This window comes from Carcharhinus amblyrhynchos, chromosome 19, assembly GCF_965287045.1.
Source record: "Carcharhinus amblyrhynchos chromosome 19, sCarAmb.v2.hapA, whole genome shotgun sequence".
Lineage (NCBI taxonomy): Eukaryota > Metazoa > Chordata > Chondrichthyes > Carcharhiniformes > Carcharhinidae > Carcharhinus > Carcharhinus amblyrhynchos.
The window spans coordinates 27,955,773-27,979,837 of record NC_137342.1 but is presented as its reverse complement, the minus strand read 5'-3'; the positions used below and the strand labels follow the sequence as shown (position 1 = coordinate 27,979,837).

At 42.3% G+C, this 24,065-nt stretch overlaps 2 protein-coding genes across 2 annotated transcripts in view; one reads left to right on the top strand and one right to left on the bottom strand.

The window, feature by feature from the left end:
- Positions 1-5,826: 5,826 nt before the first annotated feature.
- Positions 5,827-10,237, bottom strand: saysd1 (SAYSVFN motif domain containing 1). Its single transcript, XM_080207883.1, has 2 exons — positions 10,078-10,237; positions 5,827-6,379 (listed from the first exon to the last, which is right to left on the bottom strand). Exons 1-2 carry the CDS (start codon positions 10,234-10,236, stop codon positions 6,044-6,046), a joined length of 495 nt encoding a protein of 164 aa, XP_080064009.1. The 5' UTR covers position 10,237; the 3' UTR covers positions 5,827-6,043.
- Positions 10,238-20,601: 10,364 nt separating this feature from the next.
- cd36 (CD36 molecule (CD36 blood group)) overlaps positions 20,602-24,065 on the top strand; it is a 41,579-nt gene continuing 38,115 nt past the window's right edge. The window contains exons 1-2 of the mRNA XM_080207857.1: positions 20,602-20,721; positions 22,203-22,363. Of these exons, the coding sequence (XP_080063983.1) occupies positions 20,602-20,721; positions 22,203-22,363 (281 nt within the window). The remainder of the gene's footprint in view (positions 20,722-22,202; positions 22,364-24,065) is intronic.

The window sequence follows — 24,065 nt, the reverse complement described above, 5'->3', positions numbered from 1 at the left end:
ACAGATGTGTCGAGTATAGGGCTAACGGGAAGACTTTGAATAGTGTGGATGAGCAGAGGGATCTAGGTGTATGTGTACATAGATCTCTGAAAGTTGGGAATCAAGTAGATAAGGTTGTTAAGAAGGCATACGGTGTCTTGGCGTTTATTGGTAGGGGGATTGAATTTAGGAGTCGCAGCGTTATGTTGCAACTGTACACAACTCTGGTGCGGCCGCACTTGGAGTACTGTGTGCAGTTCTGGTCCCCACATTACAGGAAGGATGTGGAGGCTTTGGAGAGGGTGCAGAGGAGGTTTACCAGGATGTTGCCTGGTATGGAGGGGAGGTCCTATGAGGAGAGGCTGAGGGATTTGGGGTTGTTTTCGCTGGAAAGAAGGCGGCTAAGAGGGGATCTTATTGAAACATATAAGATGATTAGAGGTTTAGATAGGGTGGATAGTGATAGCCTTTTTCCTCTGATGGAGAAATCTAGCACGAGAGGGCATGGCTTTAAATTAAGGGGGGGTAGTTATAGGACGGATGTCAGGGGTAGGTTCTTTACCCAGAGGGTGGTGAGGGACTGGAATGCCCTGCCTGCTGCAGTTGTAAATGCGCCTAGTTTGGGGGCGTTTAAGAGATCCGTGGATAGGTTTATGGACGAAAAGGGATTGGTTTAGGTTAGTGGGTCATTGTTTTGTAACTGGTCGGCGCAACATCGTGGGCCAAAGGGCCTGTTCTGCGCTGTAATGTTCTATGTTCTACCTCTCTTCCCTTCCACCACCTGTCTCCATTTCTGGTGTTAGACTGACCTCTAATATTTATTACAAACCCATCAACTCCCATAGTTACCTTGACTACAGCTCCTCATCCCATTCTCCTCATATTCTGTTGTATTAGTTCTGATTATGCCATCTTCAAAAGCAAGGCTTGGTCTATGTTTGTCTTTTTCTCAACTGAGGTTACACTCCCCCCACCTCTGTGGTTGACAGGGCATTCAACCGCGTTTGACCCATTTCCTGCACCTTTGCCCTCACCCATTCTTCTACCTCCCAGAACTGTAATAGGGTTCCCCCTTGATCTCATTTTTCATGCCACCTGCCTCAGCATTCAAATTATCATCCCCACCAACTCCAGTAAGATGCCACCATGTCAGCATTCCACCAGGACCACTCCCTCCATGACATCCGACTCCATTTCTCCATCATGACCAACTCCTCATCCCCTTCCCATGGCACCTTCCCTTGCAATCGAAAAAGGTGCAATACCTGTCCCTTCACTTCCTCCCTCCTCAGCATCCAAGTCACCAAACACTTCTTCCATGTGAAGCAGAATTTCACTTGCATCTCCTTCAATTTAGTCAACTGTACTCGCTGCTCTCAATGCAATCTCCTCTGCATTGAGGAAAAAAGTCCAGAATGCATGGCTGCTCAGTCTGTAAGCATGACCCACCTTTCTGGCTATTTGCTATTTCAACTCACCATTCTGCTCTCATGCCACATGTCCATCCTTGGCCTGCTGCAATGCTTCATTAAGGCCAATGCAACCTGGAGGATCAACATCTCATTTTCCGATTAGGCAAGTTATTACATCACATTTCTATATGCTTCAGCTCTAAAGAGGAGTCATACAGATTTGAAACATTGGCCAGAATTTTATTGCCCTGCCCATCATGGGAATTCAGGGCTGGCGAGAGGTGGACACTAGATCTGTTGACATTGGCTGGAATTTTACGCTTTTGGGATGAGCGAGGCTTTAAACCACCTCCCCCCACAACTCTGTTTCTTTCTCCATAGATGCTGTTAGACCTGCTGAGTTTATCCAGCATTTTCTATTTTTATTTCACATTTCCAGCATCCACTGTATTTTGCTTTTATTTTCTCTTAACCTTCTTTGGACAAAGAAGAACCACAGCTTCTTCAGTTTGTCTGAATAAATGAAGTGCCTCATTCTTGTATCCATTCCAACAAGTCTCCTCTGCAGTCTCTCCAAAGCCTTAGTATCATTCTTTAAGTTTGGTACCCGGAATTGAATACAACTCTCTAACTGCGGTTTTATACAGCCACCTTATTCCGTTAATAAAGTCAAGGACATTTTTATCATCAAAGATTTGTGTATACGTGTTCTCTAATCTTGCACTAAATTTAAAATGCTACAATTTAATTTGCATCGTCTATCCTCATTCTTCCTCTAAAGAACTTCACATTTCTTTGTGTCAAATTTTATCTGTCATCCATCGGTCCATTTTGCCAGTCTATTAATTTTGCCAAAGTTTATTACTATCCACGTCATTGTTTATTACATTTTTGAGTTTTGTCTGAGTGGAGACGTTTTAAATGGTAACTTTATTATCTCAGATTAGATACTCTAATGGTGGAAAACGTCCTTTGTCCATCATAAAACTGGTAATCACTAATACATCTCTGCATATCTTTGAAGGTACGCCCATAGCCAGATAAATGAGCTGCAACTGGGTGTAACATGTTTTCTGGGATCTAGAGATTACCATATGTATATATAATCCAGTTGCCATGATGCTTGTCATGGATGCTTCTAAACTCCAGATGATACCAGTTGCTATGATGCTTGTCAGTGAATTTCAATCAAGTACATCACACTATCCTGGTTAATCAGGTTCATGAAAGCAGAAAGTCTCCCCTGTGAACATTAGAGACAGACTTTTCCTCAGTTTTCCAAAAGTTTAGCATTGACATTCCTAACATCCAAGACAATGAAAATCAATAACCACAGGGTGATCAAGTGGAATATGGTCAGAAAGTCCAAACAAAAAGGAATGACCAGCAGCTGGATCTTTAGAAACTTTAGAAAGGCTTAACTTAACAAATTGAGGGACAGGAGGGAGGCACATTGAACTTCTTTTCCTCTCCCTAGCTCTCCGTAAGCAGCCGTGTTCTTGAATTAATTTTAAAGTTGGCTGTGGCAATTCTCCCCAAGCCCTCAGAGTTTCTCTGATCGAAGTACCACACAGCAAACTCTCTTTACCACTGACTCGGAAGACCAGGCTATTTCACACTCAAATCTGAGAGTGAGCAGGTTGTGGGGAAGGAAGATATTCACAACCTCACACACATACACAAACAAATACAGCAAGGGAGATGGATATCAACAGCAAAGGAATCACACATTAGTTCAGTGATTTCCAGAATCTGGCAAGTTAACGTCCAGGATTTTTTTTTCCCCTCTTGTCAGAGTTTAGTCCAAAGTGTGCCTGGGTCCCTGGTTGGAGACAGCAGCATGAATGTGCTTAAAATGAATGATGCTGTAGCACATTGCGATTTCTGTGCTTAGACGACTCAGCTCTACATTTGAGACTCGAGAGGCAGGAACCATAACCATAATATGTAGAAGTAGGCCATTCAGCCTATCGTGTCTGCTCAGCCAATCAAGGGTGTCATGGCAGATCCATGACACACCTCAACTCACTTTCTTATCTTTCCCCATAACCCTTGATTCCCTGATTAATCATTAGTCTACCTCCTGCTGAAACATATTTATCATCCCAGCCTCTGCAGTAAAGAAATCCACAGATTCATTACCCCCAAGGGAGGAAACACCTTCTTCTCAACTCTGTCTTAAAATTATGACTCCTTATTCTGAGATTATGCCCTCTAGTCTAGATTCTCCCGCAAGGGAAAACAAACTCAGCATCTACCCTGTTAAGTCCCATGATAATCCTACATGTTTTAATGTGACCTCATTCTTCTACACTCCAGTGAGTACAGGGCCAACCTACACAACTTTTCCTCATAAGAAAATCCCTCCATACCTTGGATCAACCTTGACAACATGCTCGGTACTGCTTCCAAAGCAGTATATTTTTTCTTAGATAAGGGGACCGAACCTGTTCAGTGCCAAGTGTGGTCTAATAATGCCTTGTATAGTTTTTTGCAAGACTTCTCTATTTTTGTTCTCCATTCCCTTTGGAATAAATGATGTTGAGATGATGGCGTTGAACTGGATGGGAACAGTAAAAAGTCTCACAAAACCACATTAAAGTCTAACAGGCTTATTTGGAATCACAAGCTTTCGGAGCGTTGCTCCTTCATCACGTGAGTGGAGGTTAGTTCACAAACATGGCATGTATAGGCAAAGACACAAATGCAAGATAATTACAGATCAGAATGTGGAGAATGGTTGGAATGAGTCTTTGCAGGTAATTAAGTCCTTACAGGTACAAACAGTGGAAAGAGGGATAATTACAGGTTAAAGAGGTGTGAAGTGTCTCAAGCCAGGATAGTTCATAGGATTTTGCAAATCCAAGCAGTATGATGCTGTTACAAGTGGTGTGACACGAACCCAAAACTTGGTCGAGGCCATCCTAGTGCGCGTGGAAGTTGGCTATCAGTTTCTACTCGGCAATTCTGCATGGTGTCTTGAAGGCGACCGAAACACCTCTGCTTTAAAGATGCACCTTAAATACTCTGTGACCAAACTTTTGCTCACCTGTCTGAGGTTCACTGTCAAATTTCGTTTTATAACATTCCTACGAAGCACCTTGGGACATTTTACTATGCTAAAGCTTCTACATAAGTACACGTTATTGCTGTTGATGTCAAAGATTTCTTGGTATTTTTCAAAGTGGATCAGAATTCTCTGATGGTCATTCTTTTGGCAAATCAAATAAATTAAATCAAATCAAACAGGACAAAGCCCTATGATGGGGTGGGAGGGAGGGGAGGAGGAGGGGAGGAGGTAGGGTGAGCAAAAGAGAGAGAGAGAGAAAAAAATCACCTGAAACAAAAAGACAAAGTGTAAAGGAAACTTAAAACATTCCACCAAAATGTGATTAAACGAGTCAATAACGCATCCCAATCCTTGTGAGGCCCGGAAGGCCTCAACGACATCCATGGACATTGCATGCTCCCTCTCCAGGGACATCTCTAAGTGCTTAGGCTAACAATAAATCATTTTGATCAATAATACAAAGGCAGCTGATTTGAGCATTTAATAAAGTGGTGTCTGTTGGGCTTTACTGTGTGAAAATTGCCCACCATGTTAACCCAAGCTGCAAAAGCATACAGATTTCAAGTGCCTTTTTTACTTTCATCTTGCAGCAGTGGAACAACGCACTGCACACTTATCATTAGTAGCCTGAAATCAAAGCTGAAACTTAAGAAATTGGAATATAGACTGGAAGAGGGCTACAAGAGGTAAGAACAGCATGGTTCACATTTCCTATCTAATTTTGCTGGTAGCCATTTTAAGAACTGGATGAAATCCTGTAGCAATCTAAAAAGCAATCTGAGATGTTCTGAGAAGTCATCTGTACAAATAACATGACACATAACATTTAGAAGGTGAACACTAGAAGGTGCTGCGTTGAAATATAATGGTATCAATGAAATGTCAACCACGTGATTTATCACTACAGCTTGATTTATCCGATAGAAGTGATAGCTTGTCAAATATTGACAAAACTACTCTCGCTGTTAGTGACCTGCAACTTCCAGCACTGAAAAATGTAAGAAGTGTCCTTTCCTGTCTACTTAATTGTAAAGAGCATCTTTGGTAGAAATGTGGTTTGCAGGGCTCAGTATCAGCAATAAATCGCCTGGGCTTTACTCATGACTTATATACGAGCTCATGTGAACACAGGCTTAGTCCTGCTTTGTCACCTAATCCATATATTAAAACACAGCAAAACAGAAAGAAGGACTGCAGGACAATCGGGATTTTGCGCACCAATAGCAGGACATGAAGATTATTTAATGTGGTACTTATATTTAAATACTAAATATACTGCACTACCTGTATAGTATTCCAGTATTAATTTGGAGACTGAAGTCTGAATTATGGTCAAATACATTCAGCGTCATTAACCAAACTCACTTTTGTAAATGATGAATGCTACTTTAACTGGCACCTTTTATTGTGTTTAAGTATCACCACAGTTCGTGTTACATGTTGACAGTCTGCAACGAGAATGATACCTACTGCTAACCATTGACTGACGGAGTGTAAGAGACTGCAATAATAACTAAGAACTCTATTGGTTACTTCAGCTACATATGTGGGTGTTCAGTACAAGTTTTTCACAGGTTAAGAGTCACCTGCCAGCCAGGGGCCTGTACTGAAGTTCTCGCTCAAACTGTTCTGCTGTCAGACTCCCTTCAATAGCCTTACAGCCGGGATTGAACACAGAATATGCACTAATTTCACCTTGCTTCTTTCTTCCAGGGTCTCGGGTCCCAACGTAAATCCAATAGAACATTGACAGTACAAAATATACCAGTCCGAACTCCAGCTCAATGAACAGACCGAGCAGGACCAGCCAGAGCAGCAATTTCAGGATAGTCACAATCCAGGAGTTAGAGTGATCAGATTCAACTGGCTCTTCCAGAGATCTCTGTGGGAATAAAGTCTGGACATTTTCTTTCTCCCCCTGAAAGAAAAAGAATTTGAGTTTTAAGCCGTTTGGACTGGAGAGCAACATTGCTGATTGCCCAATTAGTGTAGAAGAACGCAAACATTTGATTCCACATTTGATTCACTGACGTGTCACAAGAATGGGACAGATTTGTGACAAGAAAGGCAATCGTAAGAACAACCAAAATTACAGGCATGTACAATCAATGAAGCCAAGCTACGGTCCTGCAGAAAGCAGGCAAATCTACTCAGCATTGGGATGGTGGGAACAGATTCATTGCTACTGGGGAAAAGGGAGATGGATAAACATTTGAAAACTAAACATTTGCAGGATTATGGAGAAATAGCACAGCACCTGCCCTTATTGGGTAACTCAAAGAACTGGCACACTTACTATGGACTGGATGGCCCGTTTGTGTGCTGTATGGCTCTGTGAATCACCCCAGCCTGCATTCTTAGCGCCTTACTTCCAACCAAGTGGAGTCTTGAGTATAAATCTTTTAAATAACTGATAAGATCCAGTGACTAAATGTTTAACCCTCATTTCAACTAATTCAGAACGCACTCATTCAGAACGCACGAAGCTCACTGGTCTCTTGAGTTTCATCATTTTATAATGTTATCTCTCTCTTCCATAATCTAGATGTTTCTATCTCACTTCCATTTGTAACGTTCCCATGTATAACCTAACTTGGTGATAGGAGGGATTATTGTGCTTTCAAGCTCACTAAATACAGACAAGCAAAATTCTGTGGATCTGGACAAACTTGCGTTGTGCTACAAGGGCAGCTGGTGGTTTTTTTTAATAACACAGGTAGGAGGTTTCAGAAGAAGAAAAACCACAGTCTAGCCAAAGCCACAGCTGCTGCACACACTGCAAGGACTGATCACCAGCCTCTCAGAACACCGAGGAATGGGCAAAAAAAAACATTGCCCTGTCAGCACTACCTACATGTCCCACGAACAAACAGAGAGTGAGGGATTTTTCCAAGGGGAAATACACACAAGTGAATAAATCTTGATAGAATATTAAAGAGTGTCGTTTAGATGTAAATTATTCAGGGGTGACTCATGCACGATATGCACTCTTTAATCATTCTGTTTTATCAAGGATGGGTTCTGCTTTCACATGTCACGCTCTGAGGGTGACTCAACTTCACCCTTCGTTTCCATTTCCAAGAAACGTGCGAATGGATCCAGAGGTGGATCCCAAATTAAAGCATTGGGCAGAAAGGGGGAAAGTACAGGAAAACATTCAGTTCATAGAAACATAAAAGATAGGAGCAGGAGGAAGCCATTTGACCCTTCAAGCATGCTCTGCCATTCATTACAATCGTGGCTAATCATTCAACTCAATAACCTCATCCATATCCATAATTCATGTTGAGAGTTTGTAATTAATACCCATTTGGACTTTAAAAAATCTCCACCCAATTAAACTTCCATCTTCAGCTTCTCCCATCTCTGGCAGATTGCATCATCTCTCAGCACCAACTCTTTCCGACAGCTATACTTGTCACAGCCTCTGGGTTCTGGAAGATGTCGAGTCTCGTGTTTACATGTGAATGGTGAAAAACGAGTCTGTTAAATCATGTCACAAGCTCCACATTGGGCAAAACCGAGATCTAGCTTTTGTGACATTCGTGGGAAGGTTTTTAAAAATTTACAATTTATAATCGCAGAACACAATACTGTGAGGCAGAAATAAGTAGATAAGACTATCAGCAAACTGTAAGGACATTGCACTCTCCTAATGGGTTCAATTTGTGACAACAAAGATACATTGTTCTTGCCAGCTACCTGTGCACTGTGAACATTGGTTGGCAAATGGGATCACTGCCAAATTTGACTGTTCCGATGCTGTCTAGATAATCTTCCATCCTGCACCCATTTTAAACATCCAGCTCATTATGAACTTTATTCGATTTATTGTCATGTTAAATACAGTGAAAAGTATTGTTTCTTGTGCACTATATGGACAAAGCATACTGTACGTAGAGAAGGAGAGAGTGAAGAATGTAGTGTTACAGTCAAAGCTAGGGTGTGGAGATAGATCAACTTTATGTCCTGTATCCTACCTTGAACTAGCTCCACTCATTCGTCACGCTTTGCCTTGACTTACATTGGTTCCCATTCATTACGCCCAACTTAAACTGCAGGAATCCTCCCTGCCATCACCCACTGGCTATAGAGGGGCAACCAGAAAGAAAGCCAGCAAAGGTTTGGGAATTCTCCCAGTTAAAACAGTAGAGCAGCAACATGAGTGGAAAGCAGTAAGGAAAGTGATTCATAGTCAAGGCATTGTAATTGCAGACACCAGTGCCACAGGATGGCACAGTGGCTCGCACTGCTGCCTTCACAAGACCAGAAATCCAGGCTTGATTCTGGCTTTGGGTGACCATCTGTTTGGCATTTGCACATCCTCCCCGGGTTTACATGGATTTCCTCCCACACTCCAAAGATGTGCCACTTAAGTGGATTGGTCTTGCTAAATTGCCCCTTACTGTGTACGTTAGGTGGATTATGATGGATGTACTAGCTTGGGGCAGGAAGTGGGGCTGGGTGAGATGCTCTTCAGAGTCAGTGCAGATTTGATAGTGCAGGAGGAGGCCATTCAGCCTGTCAGGAGTCTATCAAAGGGCTGATTTGTGGATTGAGAGAGTGGGAATAGAAATATGAATACACAAAATAACATGTTGAGACGGTTTTAAACTATCCAAAGCTATCTAGTGGCGAGATCTTGCTAACAGCTAGTGAAAGTGACAAAGCAAAATGGGATGGAAAATATGCAGCAATTTACAATGGCAAATAATAAGAAAGTGACAGTAAAAATTCCAGCAACGGGAAGACAGAGAATGCACAGCCTAAACGAGCTTTAATATATAATGTGATTCAATTGTGTTTTTGCATTGCATTTGGTCAGCACGATGGCACAGTGGTTAGTACTGCTGCCTCAGAGCACCATGGACCCAGGTTCAATTCCCAGCTTGGGTCACAGCCTGTGCAAAGTCTGCACGTTCTCCCCATATCTGTGTGGGTTTCCTCCCACAGTCCAAAAGCTGTGCAGGTTAGATGCATTCTCCCTCAATGTACCCAAACATGCACCAGAATGTGGCAGCTAGAGGATTTTCACAGTAACTTCATTGCAGTGTTCATGTAAACCTACGTGTAACTAATAAGTAAATTTAAATAGAAAGCAGACGCTCAGATTAATGCTGAACAGGAATCTGTGATAATATTCAGGCCAGTCAGGCTTCCTGGCTCTGCATTAAGCTCTTGTGTATATCTGAGATTTCTGGCTCTGCATTAAGCTGTGTGTGTGTATATATATATATGTATGTGAGGTTCCTGGTTCTGCATTACACTGTGTTCCTGCATGAGGCTCCTGGCTCTGAATTAGGCTGTGTGTGTTTGAGATTCCTGGTTCTGCATTAGGCTGTGTATATGAGATTCCTGGTTCTGCATTAGGCTGTGTGTGTTTGAGATTCCTGGTTCTGCATTAGGCTGTGTATATGAGATTCCTGGTTCTGCATTAGGCTGTGTATATGAGGTTCCGGGCTCTGAATTAAGCTGTGTGTGTTTGAGATTCCTGGTTCTGCATTAGGCTGTGTGTGTGTATGTAGGGGTTCCAGGCTCTGTGTGGAGGTGGCTCTGTCCAGGCTAAGCCTCTGCTCGGTCAGGGCCCAGAGGGTTGTCCCTGCCCCACTCACTCACTTTGCCCTCAGCCGTGTCCTGCAGCCGCTCCGGGCTCTCTGCCTGCTCTCCCCGGAGCCGCAGCCGCTGCCACAAGGCGGTGAAAAGCCCGGATTCGTTGTCGCTTTGCGGCTTCTCCAACCGCTGCCGAGTTCGCCATTCCGCCAACTTCCGCTCCATCCTGCGGGGCGGAAGTGTCCCTCAGTAAAGTGTCCGCCTAATCCTGCGGGGCGGAAGTGTCTCTCAGTGAACAGTGTCCGCCCAACGATTAGGGAGATGTTCAGGCTCTGGGACAACTCCGCAAAGACCCGCAATTCCACCACTTGCTGTTACACGTTAAATTAAAACGTCTTTAAAAATCACGCGTCCTGTTTGATGCAGCATTGCGAAAGTTTTTTTGTGAGCTTAAAGAAAACATGCCACTTAATGTTTATGCTGTTAAAATAAACTATGAACATGTACCCCTAGATCTCTTTGCTCTGTAACTCTCCCCAACGTCCTACCATTAACTGAGTAAGTACTGCTCTGGTTCAATCTACCAAAGTATGTCACCTCGCATTTATTTAAATTAAACTCCAACTGCCATTTGTCAGCCCACTGGCCCAATTGATCAAGATCCTGTTGCAATCTGACTTAACCTTCTACACTGTCCACTATGCCACCAATCTTGATGTCATCTGCAAACTTACTAACCATGCCTCTGAAATTCTCATCCATATCATTAGTACAAATGACAAATAACAATGGACCCAGCACTGATCCCTGAGACACACTGCTGGTCACAGGCCTCCAGTTTGAAAAATAATCCTCCACAACCACCCTCTATCTTCTGTCATCAAGCCAATTTTGAATCCATTTGGCTACCTCACCCTGAATCCCGTGAGATTTAATCTTATGCAACATCCTACCAGATGGTACCTTGTCAAAGGTCTTGCTAAAGTCCAGGTAAACAACATCAACTACACTGCGCTCATCTATCTTCTTGGATATCCCTTCAATAAACTCAGTCAAATTTGTGAGACATGATATTCCACTCACAAAGCCATGCTTAGTGTCCTTAATCAATCCTTGCCTCTCTAAATGCCTGTAGATCCTATCTCTCAGAATACCTTCTAGTAACTTACCCATTACAGATGTGAGGCTCACTGGCCTGTAGTTCCTATGCTTTTCCCTGCAGCCCTTTTTAAACAAAGACACAACATTTGCCACCCTCCAACCTTCAGGCACTTCACCTGTGGCTGTCGATGATACAAATATCTCTGCTGGGGGACCTGCAATTTCCTCCTTAGCCTCCCACACTGTCCTGGGATACACTTCATTAGGTCCTGGGGATTTATCTACCTTGATGCACTTTAAGACTTTCAGCAACTTCTTCTCTGTTATATGTACACTCCTCAAGACGTCACTATTTATTTCCCCAAGTTCATTAATATCCATGCCTTTCTCAACAGTAAATACTGATGAGAAATATTCATTTGGGATCTCACCCATCGTTTGTGGATCTGCATATTGATGACCTTGTAGATCCTTAAGAGTCTCTACTTTCTCCCTGGTTACATTTGCCCTTTATATATTTGTAGAATCTCTTTGGATTCTCCTTTGCTTTATCTGCCAAAGCAATCTTGTGTCCTCTTTTTGCCCTCCTGATTTCTCTCTTAACTCTACTTCTACACCCTCTATACTCCTCAAGGGATCCACTTGATCCCAATTGCCTATGCACATCATGTGCTTCCCTCTTCTTCTTGATTAGGGCCTCAATATCCCAAGTCATCCAGAGTTTCCTATGTCTACCAGCCTTGACCTTTACTCTAAGAGGAATGTGCTTACCCTGAACCCTGATTAACAAACTTTTTGAAGCCTCCCACTTACCAGACACTGCTTTGCCTGCCAACAGACTCCCCCAATTAACTTTTGAAAGTTCCTGCCCGATACCATCAAAATTGGCCTTGCCCCAATTTAGAATTTTAGTTTTTGGGCCAGACCTGTTGTTCTCTGTAGCTAGTTGCTGCAAAGCATCAGTTAGAAGAGAAGTTTTTCTCGTCCTGAAGCTATGGATACAAACATGATTGTTTCAATTTAATTCAGCTGCTGAGTTCTTATTATGAAAATATTTTCTGATGATTGTGTGCAGGACATTGAGCAGTAAGGTTCTACCACTGTCCCTACTCCATCACAATTTGTTTGCTCAGTCCAGGCAGTGCCCAGCTCTTGAAGGTCCCATCTTCTTTTTCCATTGACGATAAAAGTAAAATACCACGGATGTGGGAATCTGAAACAAAAACAGAAAATTGTGAGAAACCTTAGCAGATCTGACAGCATTTGTGGAGAGAGAATAGAGCCAACGTTTCGAGTCTGAAGAGTCATCTGCCGGATAAATATCTGCACTGTTCGAAGAGCAGGAGGCTGTTCTTGCAAATCCAAACAGGCAACTGCCTGTTTTTTTCCCTCTGCAATCTATGCTCTTCCCTTTCGCATTCCTGTCAATCAACCTAATTAAACCCTACTCTGAAATCTCAGGCAACAACCCAAAGAATAAACAAAACCACATTAGCTCAGATTAAAACAAACACTCCAATAACTAGAAGCAATTATTGTTCTGAATTCTCAGCACATGGGCTGCCTGGAGCAGACAAATCGGCACCATAATCTGAGCTGAAGTTTAAAATATTCCCTTCAGAAGAAACATGACTCAAATACATTTCTTAAAGATACAGTATCTCTGGCTAGAATTCATGCCAGTTACCTAAATAATGTGACTCCTTATTTAAGAGTGAAAAATGAAATTGAAACTAAGTTGCGGTATGTTTGCAACAGGTAACTACAAAATGGATGAGGGAAAATGTTATCAGCTGCAAGGCAGGATCTCCAAAGAATGTGCTGAGAAAATGAAAGAAAAGTTCAGGCAGCACGGTGGTACAGTAAACAAAGAACAAAGAAAATTACAGCACAGGAACAGGCCCTTTGGCCTCTAGGCCTGCACAGACCATACTGCCTGATTTAACTAAAACCCCCTACCCTTCTGGGGACCATATCCCTCCATTCCCATCCTATTCGTGTACTTGTCAAGATGTCCCTTAAAAGTCACTGCCATATCCGCTTCCACTACCTCTCCTGGCAACGATTTCCAGGAACACACCACCTTCTGTATAAAATATTTGCCTCGTACATTTCCTTTAAACCTTGCCCCTTGCACCTTAAACCTGTACCCCATAGTAATTGACTCTTCCACTCTGGGAAAAAGCTTCTGACTATCCACTATGTCCATGCCTCTCAAAATCTTGTAGACTTCTATCAGGTCACACCCCAATCTCTGTTCTTCCAGTGAGAATGAACCAAGTTTCTCCAACCTCTCCTCATAGCTAATGCCCTCCATACCAGGCAACATCCTGGTAAATCTTTTCTGTGCCTTCTCTAAAGCCTCCACATCCTTCTGGTAGTGTGGTGACCAGAATTGAACACTATATTCCAAGTGCGGCCTAAATAAGGTTCTATAAAGCTGCAACATGACTTGCCAATTTGTAAGCTCAATGCCCCGGCTGATAAAGGCAAGCATGTCCTGTGCCTTCTTGACTACCTTCTCCATCTGCATTGCCACTTTCAGTCACCTGTGTACCTTTATACCCAGATCCCTTTGCCTATCAATACTCTTAAGGGTTCTGCCATTTACTGTATATTTCCTATCTGTATTAAACCTTCCAAAATGCATTACCTCACATTTGTTTGAATTAAACTCCATCTGCCATCTTTCCGCCCAAATCTCCAACTGACCTATATCTTGCTGTATCCTTTGACGGTCCTCATTGCTATCTGCAAATCCATCAACATTTGGGTCATCCGCAAACTTATGAATCAAACCAGCTACATTTTCCTTCAAATCATTTATGTATATTACAAACAGCAAAGGTCCCAGCACTGATCCCTGTGGAATGCCACTTGTCACAGCCCTCCATTCAGAAATGCACCATTCCACTGCTACCCTCTGTCTTCTTTGACTGAGCCAGTTTTGTATCCACCTTGCCAGCTCACTTCTGATCCCATGTGACTTCACCTTCTGCCATGAGGGACCTTGTCAAAGACCTCACTGAAGTCCATGTCGACAACATCCACTGTCCTCATCAATCATCTTTGTCACTTCCTTGAAAAACTCGATCAAGTTAGTGAGACGTGACCTGCCCTTCACAAAACCATGTTGCCTCTCACTAATACATCCACTTATTTCCAAGTGTGAATAAACCCTGTCTCGAAGAATCCTCTCCAATAATTTCCCTCCCACTGATGTAAAGCACACTGGCATGTAATTACCTGAATTATTCTTGCTACCCTTCTTAAACTGAGGAACAATATTGGCTGTTCGCCAATCTTCTGGGACCTCCCCTGTAGCCAGTGAGGATACAAAGATTTCCCTCAAGGCCCCAGCAGTTTCCTCCCTTACCTCTCTCAGTATTCTGGGATATAGCCATCAGGCCTTGGGGACTTGCCTACCTTAATGTTTCTCAAGAACCCCAATACCTCCTCTTTTTTAATCTTAACATGGTTCAAAGAATCTATACATCCCTTCCCAGACTCATCATCCAACAAGTCCTTCTCTTTGGTGAATACTGACTCATGAATACAAAGTACTCATTTAATACCTCACCCATTTCCTCAGGCACAATGCATAGATTCCCTCCCTTGTCCTTGAGTGGGCAAACCCTCTCCCTGGCTACCCTCTTGCTCTTTATGTGTGTATAAAAAGCCTAGGGATTTTCCTTAATCCCGCTGGCCAATGCTTTTTTGTGACCCCTTTTAGCCCTCCTTACTCCTTGCTTAAGTTTCTTTCTACTTTCCTTGTATTCCACACTTGCTTCATGTGTCCCCAGCCTCCTAGCTTTGACAAAGGCTTCCTTTTTCTCTTTGACTAGGCTCACAATATCTTGCGTTATCCAAGGTTCCCAAAACTTGCCAGACTTATCCTTCATCCTCATAGGAATGTGCCAGTCTTGAATCTCTATCAACTTACACTTGAAAGCCTCCCACATGCCAAATGTTGATTTGCCCTCAAACATCTGCTTCCAATCTACATTCTTCAGTTCCTGCCTTGTAATTAGACTTTCCCCAATTTAGGACCTTAACTTGAGAACTACATTTATCTTTATCCATCAGTACCTTAAAGCTTACTGAATTATGATCATTGCTCCTGAATTGCTCCCCTACTGAAACATCAACCAATGGTTAGCACTGCTGCCTCACCGTGCCAGGGACTTGGGTTCAATTCTGGCCTGGGGTGACTATTTGTTTGGAGTTTGCATATTCTCCCCATGTCTGTGTGGGTTTCCTCCAGGTGCTCCAGTTTCCTCCCACAGTCTAAAGATGTACAGATTAGGTTGATTGGCCTTGCTAAATTCCCCCTTGGTGTCAGGAGGTTTCAGGGATAGCAATCTGGATGGGACTGTAGTCAATGTAGGCTCGATGGGCCAAATGGCCTCCTTCTGCGCTATTGGAATTCTATTCCATGTTTCTGGGAAGTGAGTGCTTCAGCAGTTTCAGGCAGGTCTCCTTCCCCTCAGAGATTCTGTGGCTGCCAAGCAATTGCAGAAGAAAGCATTTACACTGGGATCACAGCAGCAACCAGAGCTCTGGGTCCACCACACTCGTTGTTCCCCCTCCCTGCCCTCTTCACCATCACCCAATCCTATTTCTTTTCTTGGTCTTTCTCAGGTTCCTGCAGCGTGCACTGTTTAAAAGCTACAGCAGCTTGTGGCACACTTGCAAGCCTCCCATGCACATCAGTGTGCCATGGCAGAGCAGTTGGGAATTTGTCTACAGGATCAACACTAACTTTAGTTACTCCTTTCCTATTTATTTTCTTGTAGAGATTCTTACTATCGGTTTTTATATTTCTAAGTAGGTTCCTCTCATACTCTATTTTCTCCCTCTTATTATATTAGTTATTTATTCTTTGCTGGGTCTTCAAGTCTGATCAATCCTCTGACCTCTACCACTAATATTTGTAGATTTGTATAGTGTTTTCTTCAATTTAACACTATTCCTAATGCCCTTATTTAGCCATGGATGCTGCATCCTCCTCAAAGAGTCTTTGTTTCATACTTGGATAAATCTTTGCAGATTTATTAAATGTCTCCTTAAAAGTCTGCCATTGCATCTCTGCTGCCTTATCTTTTAACTTCATTTTTTAGTTAGTTCTGCTTTTATATCCTTATTAATACTTTTATCTGGGCTTGCATGGTGGCATGGGTGGCATGGTGGCACAGTGGTTGGCATTGCTGCCTCACAGCGCCAGGAACCCGGGTTCGATTCCCAGCCTTGGGTCACTGTCTATGCGGAGTTTGCACATTCTCCCCGTGACTGCGTGCGTTACTTCCTGATGCTCCAGTTCCCTCCCACAGTCCAAAAGATGTGCGGGTTAGATGCATTGGCCATGCTAAATTCTTCCTCATTGTACCCGAAACAGGTGCCCGAGAGTGGCAACTAGGGGATTTTCACAGTAACTTCATTGCAGTAATAATATAAGCCTATTAGTGACAATAATGAAATAAACTTTACACATAAAACAATAGCCTTAGACCCACAATTCTCCCCTTCAAACTGAACATGAAATTTAATCATATTATGATCACCATAACCTGAAGGTTCCTTTACATGGGGTTATTGATGAATCCTGCCTCATTGTTCTTTATCAGGTCTGGAATAGCCTGTTCTCTGGTCCTGCTCAAAGAGATTATTCCCAATGCTCATTACAAATTTACTTTCTGGGCTACTTTTGCTAATCTGGTTCAGCCAATCAACATGTAGATTAAAGTCACTCATGGTTATTGAAGTACCTTCCTTATCCCAATGGCATGTCCCACGCTCCCCCCCACCCCCACCCCCATTTACTTCTTCCTGTATGCCCTATCCTACCATGTAGCTACTATTAAGAAGCGTATCAACTAGTCCCACAGGTAACCTCTTTCTTGGTTCTAACCTCTGCCAACTATATCTACACTTTGTTATTTTGAGCTAAGATCATGTCTCACTATTGACATCCTTAATAACAGAGCTACTGCTTCCTAGTTTCCTTTTTTCAAAATGTTCTATCCTCTTCAATATTTAGATCCAAGTCGTCATCTTCCTGCAACATGTCTCCGTAATGGCTATCAAGCCATACATATTTATTTCTATCCATGCTAACAAATCAAAGACTGCACACATTCAGATACAAAGCCTTTAATTCTGCCGTATTGCCATTTTTTGCAATCTCTGACCTTATCTGCTAGTGCACACTATATTTGTGTTCTCTGTCCCTTTCTGCCATGTTCTGGTTATCATTACTCTAACTGGTAACCCACTTCAGTACATTGTTCTTACCCTTTGATTTACCACATCTCCTCTCACATGGTATCTTCCCCCATTATTATGTTTAAAACTCCCTTTATACCCCTTAAGTACTACCTCCTTCTCAGTGCAATCTATGTACCAATATGGACAATGCCAACTGGATTTTTCTTCACCCATTGCAAGCTCCCTTCTAACCCAGAGCAGATGTCCTGAATCCTGGCATTGATCAGGCAACACAGCCCCTATTTGCATCCATATAGGTTGTAAATTCCTCAAATCTGTTGGACAATTATAAGGGCTGATGCTCAACCACTTCTACCTTCTGAGTCCTATACCTGCCTCACTCACAGTCCCACCCTCCTGCCCCTGACCACTGACTAAATCAGAAGACCCTACCATAAGGGGTGTGATCTCCTTCGGGAACAAAATTTTCAGGTAACTTTTCCCCATCCCTGACAACACAGTGTCTGCAGCTTAGCCTCCAGTTCGGTAACTCTGAGTTAAGCTCCTCAAGTTACAGGCACTTACTGCAGCTGCGTTTGCTGTGGATTACACTGACATCCCAGAGCTCCCCCATTCTGCAGTCGCAACACGTCACCTACCCTGCCACCTTTATTTATTAATTCATTTATTTTACTGGATTAATTTATCATTACTAAACCCTACCACAACTCATAAGCTTTCCTACTATTTGGAAACATTGCTACTACTAATTAAACCTCACAATTACTAATAGATTATCAGAGTTTTGAAGGTAAGAAGAAAGATTAAAAAAAACCACTAAACTACTTAGCTGTTGCCCTTAAATATTTTTAGAACTCTGCCAGTCCACTTTGGAGCCACAGACTAAACTGTTCTCTAACACTCTTTTAAACTTTCCGTAGTTCTTCTTTTCTCTTGTACACTTTTTAAACTCTCTGCCTCATTTTTCCCCTTCAAGAAACTTCTTAAAAGGCTTTTTGGCCTCTGCTCTTGCATCTCCTTCTCGGTATCTTACTTTGCTCCAGGGTGGCATGGTGGCACAGTGGTTAGCACTGCTGCCTCACAGCATAGGGACCTGGGTTTGATTGCGGCCTCAGGTCACTGTCAGTGTGGAGTTTGCACATGCTCCCCATGTCTATGTGGGTTTCCTCCAGGTGCTCCAATTTCCAAAAAGTGTGTGGTTAGATGCATTAGCCATGCTAAATTGCCCCTTAGTGTCCCAGATTAGGGGGTTTAATGGAGTAAATACATGGGGTTATAGGGTTATGACCTGGGTGGGATGCCCTGTTGGAGAGTCAGTGCACTAGATGGGCTGAATGGTCTGCTTCTGCACTGTAGGATTCTATGATTCATTCTATGAATGCCTTGGGATGTCTTATTTTGTTAAAGGCATGATATGAATATACGTTGTTGTTCAAACTTATAACATCATTACAGTATTTATTTGCTTGTATTGTGTAGTGCCATCAATGAATGAGAGCAGAAGTGCAACAGAGGACAGCCAAGCTATATCAGATTGCAAGAAGATTTGAGAAAACTACTTTCAAAATATTGGCGTCAAAAGTAATGGAAGAAATGTGCAGAATTTAGCCAGGGATCTCTTTCAGCATTGGGATTAATGCTGGGAAATATTAATTTAAGAATGACAGAAATTAATGCAGAAAGATAGGAACCAAGAAACCAAACTGAATGGTTTTTAGTGCAATATGCCTTTATGATCACAAGTTCTCAAAGGCCAGAACATGCTTTTCATACATTTAATATCGACTCAATCATTTCAGAGCCACAAAACCCAGGAAATCATGCCTTTAGCTATTTATATTCATTGGCATAACAGATAAGAACCATCCAAACTTTGAACCATGGATGATCTTCAACTTCAACTTCTCTTTTCCACAACATTCATGTGGAAAGTTAAATACCATATTTATTGTATCATGGATTATTTTATCTCCAACTGGGATTAGAATGCCACCAAGTATCAATAACGATGCACCAGCAACTAGTCTAACGTAAAATAAATTTTTTTGTCACAATGCATTATTCCCAATCAGTTTCAGAACAGACAAAGTTGCAGCAGCCAGCAAATGTTGCGAAAAGGCAGCTCAAGAAAACGGGAATCAGTTAAACGTCCAACTTTTCACCAAAGGGTGAAAGAACATTTGAGATCCAATCAGAAGAGCAAAGTGCTGATAACACAGAGTTTGACTGGTGTCAGGTTCTACATCACCACACATACAAAGATCACACAACAAAGTTCACATGATAAGAAACATGCTGACAATACGAGTGGATGCAGTTTCCTGTGGAACTGCTGTTGTGTCAATTTAGTTTACAGGGGGAGGCAGTGGTGTAGCGATATTGTCACTGACTGATAATCCAGAGACCCAGGGTAATACTCTGGGAAAACAGCTTCAAATCCCACCAAGGCAGATTGTGCAACTTGAATCCAATAAAAATCTGGAATTAGAAACCAATCTTCCTATCTCTATATTCACTTAGATTCTAGGAACCTATCACTCCCAGCCTTCAATATACTCAAGACCAAGTATCCATACACATTCCAAAGATGCATGACCCGCTGAGTGAAGAAATCAGTCCTAATGGTTGACTCTTCATTCTGTTACATGCTTGTACACCCTGTCTACATGGGGAAACAGCTTCTGACCTTTTTCTTTCCCTAATTGCCCTCATCAGGGCATTAAAATGTCAATCATATTGCTGGGGATCTGGATCCATACGTAGGCCAGAATAGGTAAGGTTGGCAGATTTCCTTTAAAAGGCACTACTGAACCAACTGGATTTTTACATTGGTTTTTAATTCCAGATATTTATTGGATTCAAGTTGCACAATCTGCCTTGGTGGGATTTGAAGCTGTTTTCCCAGAGTATTACCCTGGGTCTCTGGATTATCAGTCAGTGACAATATCGCTACACCACTGCCTCCCCCTGTAAATTAAATTGACACAACAGCAGATCCATAGGAAACTGCATCCACTCGTATTGTCAGCATGTTTCTTATCATGTGAACTTTGTTGTGTGATCTTTGTATGTGTGGTGATGTAGAACCTGACACCAGTCAAACTCTGTGTTATCAGCGCTTTGCTCTTCTGATTGGATCTCAAATGTTCTTTCACCCTTTGGTGAAAAGTTGGACATTTAACTGACTCCCAATTTCTTGAGCTGCCTTTTCGCAACGTTTGCTGGCTGCTGCAACTTTGTCTGTTCTGAAACTGATTGGGAATAATGCATTGTGACAAAAGAAATTTATTTTACATTGGACTAGCTCTTGGTGCATCGTTGTTGATACTTGGTGGCGTTCTAATCCCAGTTGGAGATAAAATAATCCACGAAACAATAAATAAGGTATTTAACTTTCCACATGAATGTTGTTACTTTCGCTTTAACGATCTGAATTGATGTGCCGACCCTTATCTTTAGACGTATGTTTCTGTAACACTATCACCAGAATTCTACCGCCTCGCCTGCCACAGAATCGGAGCAGGCGAGAGGTGGACAATGGAAATGTCTGTTGATCTCAGGCGGGAATATTCGGTCTCGCTCGAGTGACGCTGTACAATCCTGCCCATCAATGCTGACATTAATGGTATGAGTGTGCTGATAGATTCCTGTTTTGTTCATTCGCTTGTTAAATCATCTGATGTTCACTGAGATGTGCACTTTACTACCACACTAGCCTCACATCTTTGACACCTGGGCTTGAATCCAGGTTAAAGTTTGCTCCCTCTCTCTCTGCTGGCTTTCACAAAGCATTTCATAAACAGCATGAATTCATTTGTAAAAACTGGAAGAAAAATAAACTGCAACTTCCTAATTCAAACAGCTGAGCAATATTTTTGTCAGCCAATCTCCAGCCATCCTCCAAAGGGAGGCAATGGCCTAGTGTTATTAACGCTAGACTATTAATCCAGAAACTCAGTTAATGTTCTGGAGATCTGGGTTCGAATCCCACCATTCAATAGAAATACCAGGAATTAAGAATCTACTGATGACTGTGAAGCTATTATTGATTGTTGGGAAAACCCATCTGATTCACTAATGTCCTTTAGGGAAAGAAGTCTGCAGTCCTTATTTGGTCTGGCCTACATGTGACTCCAGAGCCACAGCAATGTGGTTGGCTCTCAACTGCTCTCAGGCGAGTAGGGATGGATAATAAATAAATACTGGCCAGCCAGGGACACCCACGTCCCACAAATGAAAGAAAAAAATCAGCTGTTGACAGAAGATGGAAATACAGAAAGGAGTAAATGAGAATTTCAGGCACTTCGTGTCCTTGACTCCATTTGAGAAACATTTCTTGACTTCACTGGACATGGGAGCAGTGAAGAGACAGATCCTGCACATCAGTATGATATATAACCGTCTGGTGTTCCTGTTATTCGCAACTTGGGTGCTGTCAATGCAGCTGTATTTCATAGAAAGCAGATGATTTATTGGTCACACCACTGCTGTGATGGAAGAAGACTTCAGGGTCTTTTGCCAATCTCCCACCAGCACTGTTGCTGACCAATGCCACCAGTACAGCTTCCTCTGCTCCCCACCACCAACCTCATCCTTCTCCTACAACCATCTGCATTAATATTAACCCACGTACCCATTCACTGTATGTAAGTAACATGTCCCAAATCTTTCCAAGGGGTTGAGGAGTATAAGTCATTAGTGTGGAAGACATTTCACATTAAATCAAGGACACCACATTGCTTGGAGAAGTGGGCTGATTGGTTTTCTTTAATGATGAAGAAATTGAATCTTTCAGTACTGGTTATTTATTTCTATTTCTGGTTATTGATGTCTAACAACGGTTCTCTTTTTAAACACTATTATAGGAGGGCGTTCTTGAAGAAGGCACACTCGCATATGAAAACTGGATACAAACAGGGAGTCCTGTCTACAGGCAGTTCTGGCTCTTTCATGTGAAAAATCCATCAGAAATTATGAATCATGGAGCTAAACCAATGCTTGAGCAAAGGGGACCCTATACTTACAGGTACACATCATAATACAGGATGTAACTAAGATGAATTCTTGATAGTTTGGCCCCACAGTTATATTACATGATCTGTTCTGCTGTTGTGACACTCAACTATTGGGTTCCCTCTCTCCCTCTTCACTCATTTCTTACAAACATTAACTTTCCAATCAAACCCTTTAACTCGGTATCATGGGAAAATATCTGAAAATGTCACAGTGAATTCTCCTGGTGAGTGTCTCAGCCATGTAACAAGGATGGTTCTATCGATCTTGGCCTGTGCTGAGTTAGTGGGGCAGTCAGGGTGGGAGATCTGACCTCATCACCCCAGTGTAAGGACTCCTGTTGCTAATTGCCATCCAAGGACACCCCTACTCCTTGAAAGATCAAAAGTAGGCCTTTCAGCCCATCGAGTCTGCTTTGCCATTCAATGAGATCTTGACTAATCCTCAACTCCACTTTCCCACGTTATTTCCAAACCCCTGATTCCCTGACTCCTTAAAAATCTGTCTATCTCAGCCTTGAACATACATAACGATCCAGCCTTTGTAGCCGTCTATGGTAAAGAATTCCACAAATTCACTACCTTCTGAAAGAAGAAATTTATCCTCATCTCCATCTTAAGTAGGAAACCCTTTACTCTGAAATTATGCCCTTTGGGCCTAGACTCTCTCATTAGGGGAAACAATCTCTCAGCGTCTATTCTGTCAAGACCCTGAGAATCCGATATGTCTCAGTAAGGTTGCCTCTTATTCTTCTAAATTCCAGGCTTAATCTCCTCAACTTCTCCTCATTAAAAAATCCCTCCAAACCCGGGATCAACATCGTGAATATGTTCTACGTTGCCTCCAATGCCGGTGTATCTTCTTTAGATGAAGGGACCAAAACTGTTCACAGCATCCCAGGCGTGGTCTAACCTCTAGGGAGGTTTTAGCAAGATCTCCCTATGCTAATACCCTATTCCTTTGGAAATAGAGGCCAATATTCCATTTGTCTTCCCTACTACCGACTGAACTTGCATGCTAGCTTTTTGCAATTTATGCACAAGGACCCCAAATCTCTCCGTGCTGCAGCTTTCTTCAGTCTTTCTCTATTCAAATAATATTCAGCTCTTTCTTCCTATCAAAGTGCATAAATATACATTTTTCTAAATTATATCCCATCTGCTGAGTTGTTTTCCCACTCACTTAATCTGTTTACATCCCTCTGTAAGATGTTGGCTGAGTATGGCATCAAGTTTGAGTGTGATGCTCCATGTAGGAGGAAGTGGTTGAGGTAGGGTCATTGACAACATTTAACAGGCATTTGGACAGATCCATGGATAGGAAAGGTTTAGAGAAGTATTGGCCAAATGCAGGCAAATTGGGTTCACTTAAATGGGATTTTTGTTTGGCATGGACCAGTTTGGGCTGAAGGACCTGTCTCCGTGCCATAGATTCTATGATTCCATGATATAGCAAACAGCCTAAATACAAGGCCTCACAGATGAACAATGGGAGAGCTGTTGGCATTCCCCCTGAACAATACTTCAGGAAGAATTCAAAAGTTTCAGGAGATGAAGACAGGGATAAACTGATGAGAATCTAAATAAATATATCTTGTGGCAAGTCCCGTGTATTTAAAAATTAAAAGGGACGCAGGATTAAATTTTAAAGACATGACATATTTTGGAAATGCTCTTGTGGTCTCTGAAAGCATCTAATTTCCTTGTTTGATCACA

Coding starts and splice junctions, on each gene's coding strand:
- saysd1 (XM_080207883.1), bottom strand. CDS start 10,236: ATGGAGCGGAAGTTGGCGGAATGGCGAACTCGGCAGCGGTTGGAGAAG. Junction 6,380..10,077: donor AGGACACGGCTGAGGGCAAA/GTGAGTGAGTGG, acceptor TTTTTCTTTCAG/GGGGAGAAAGAAAATGTCCA.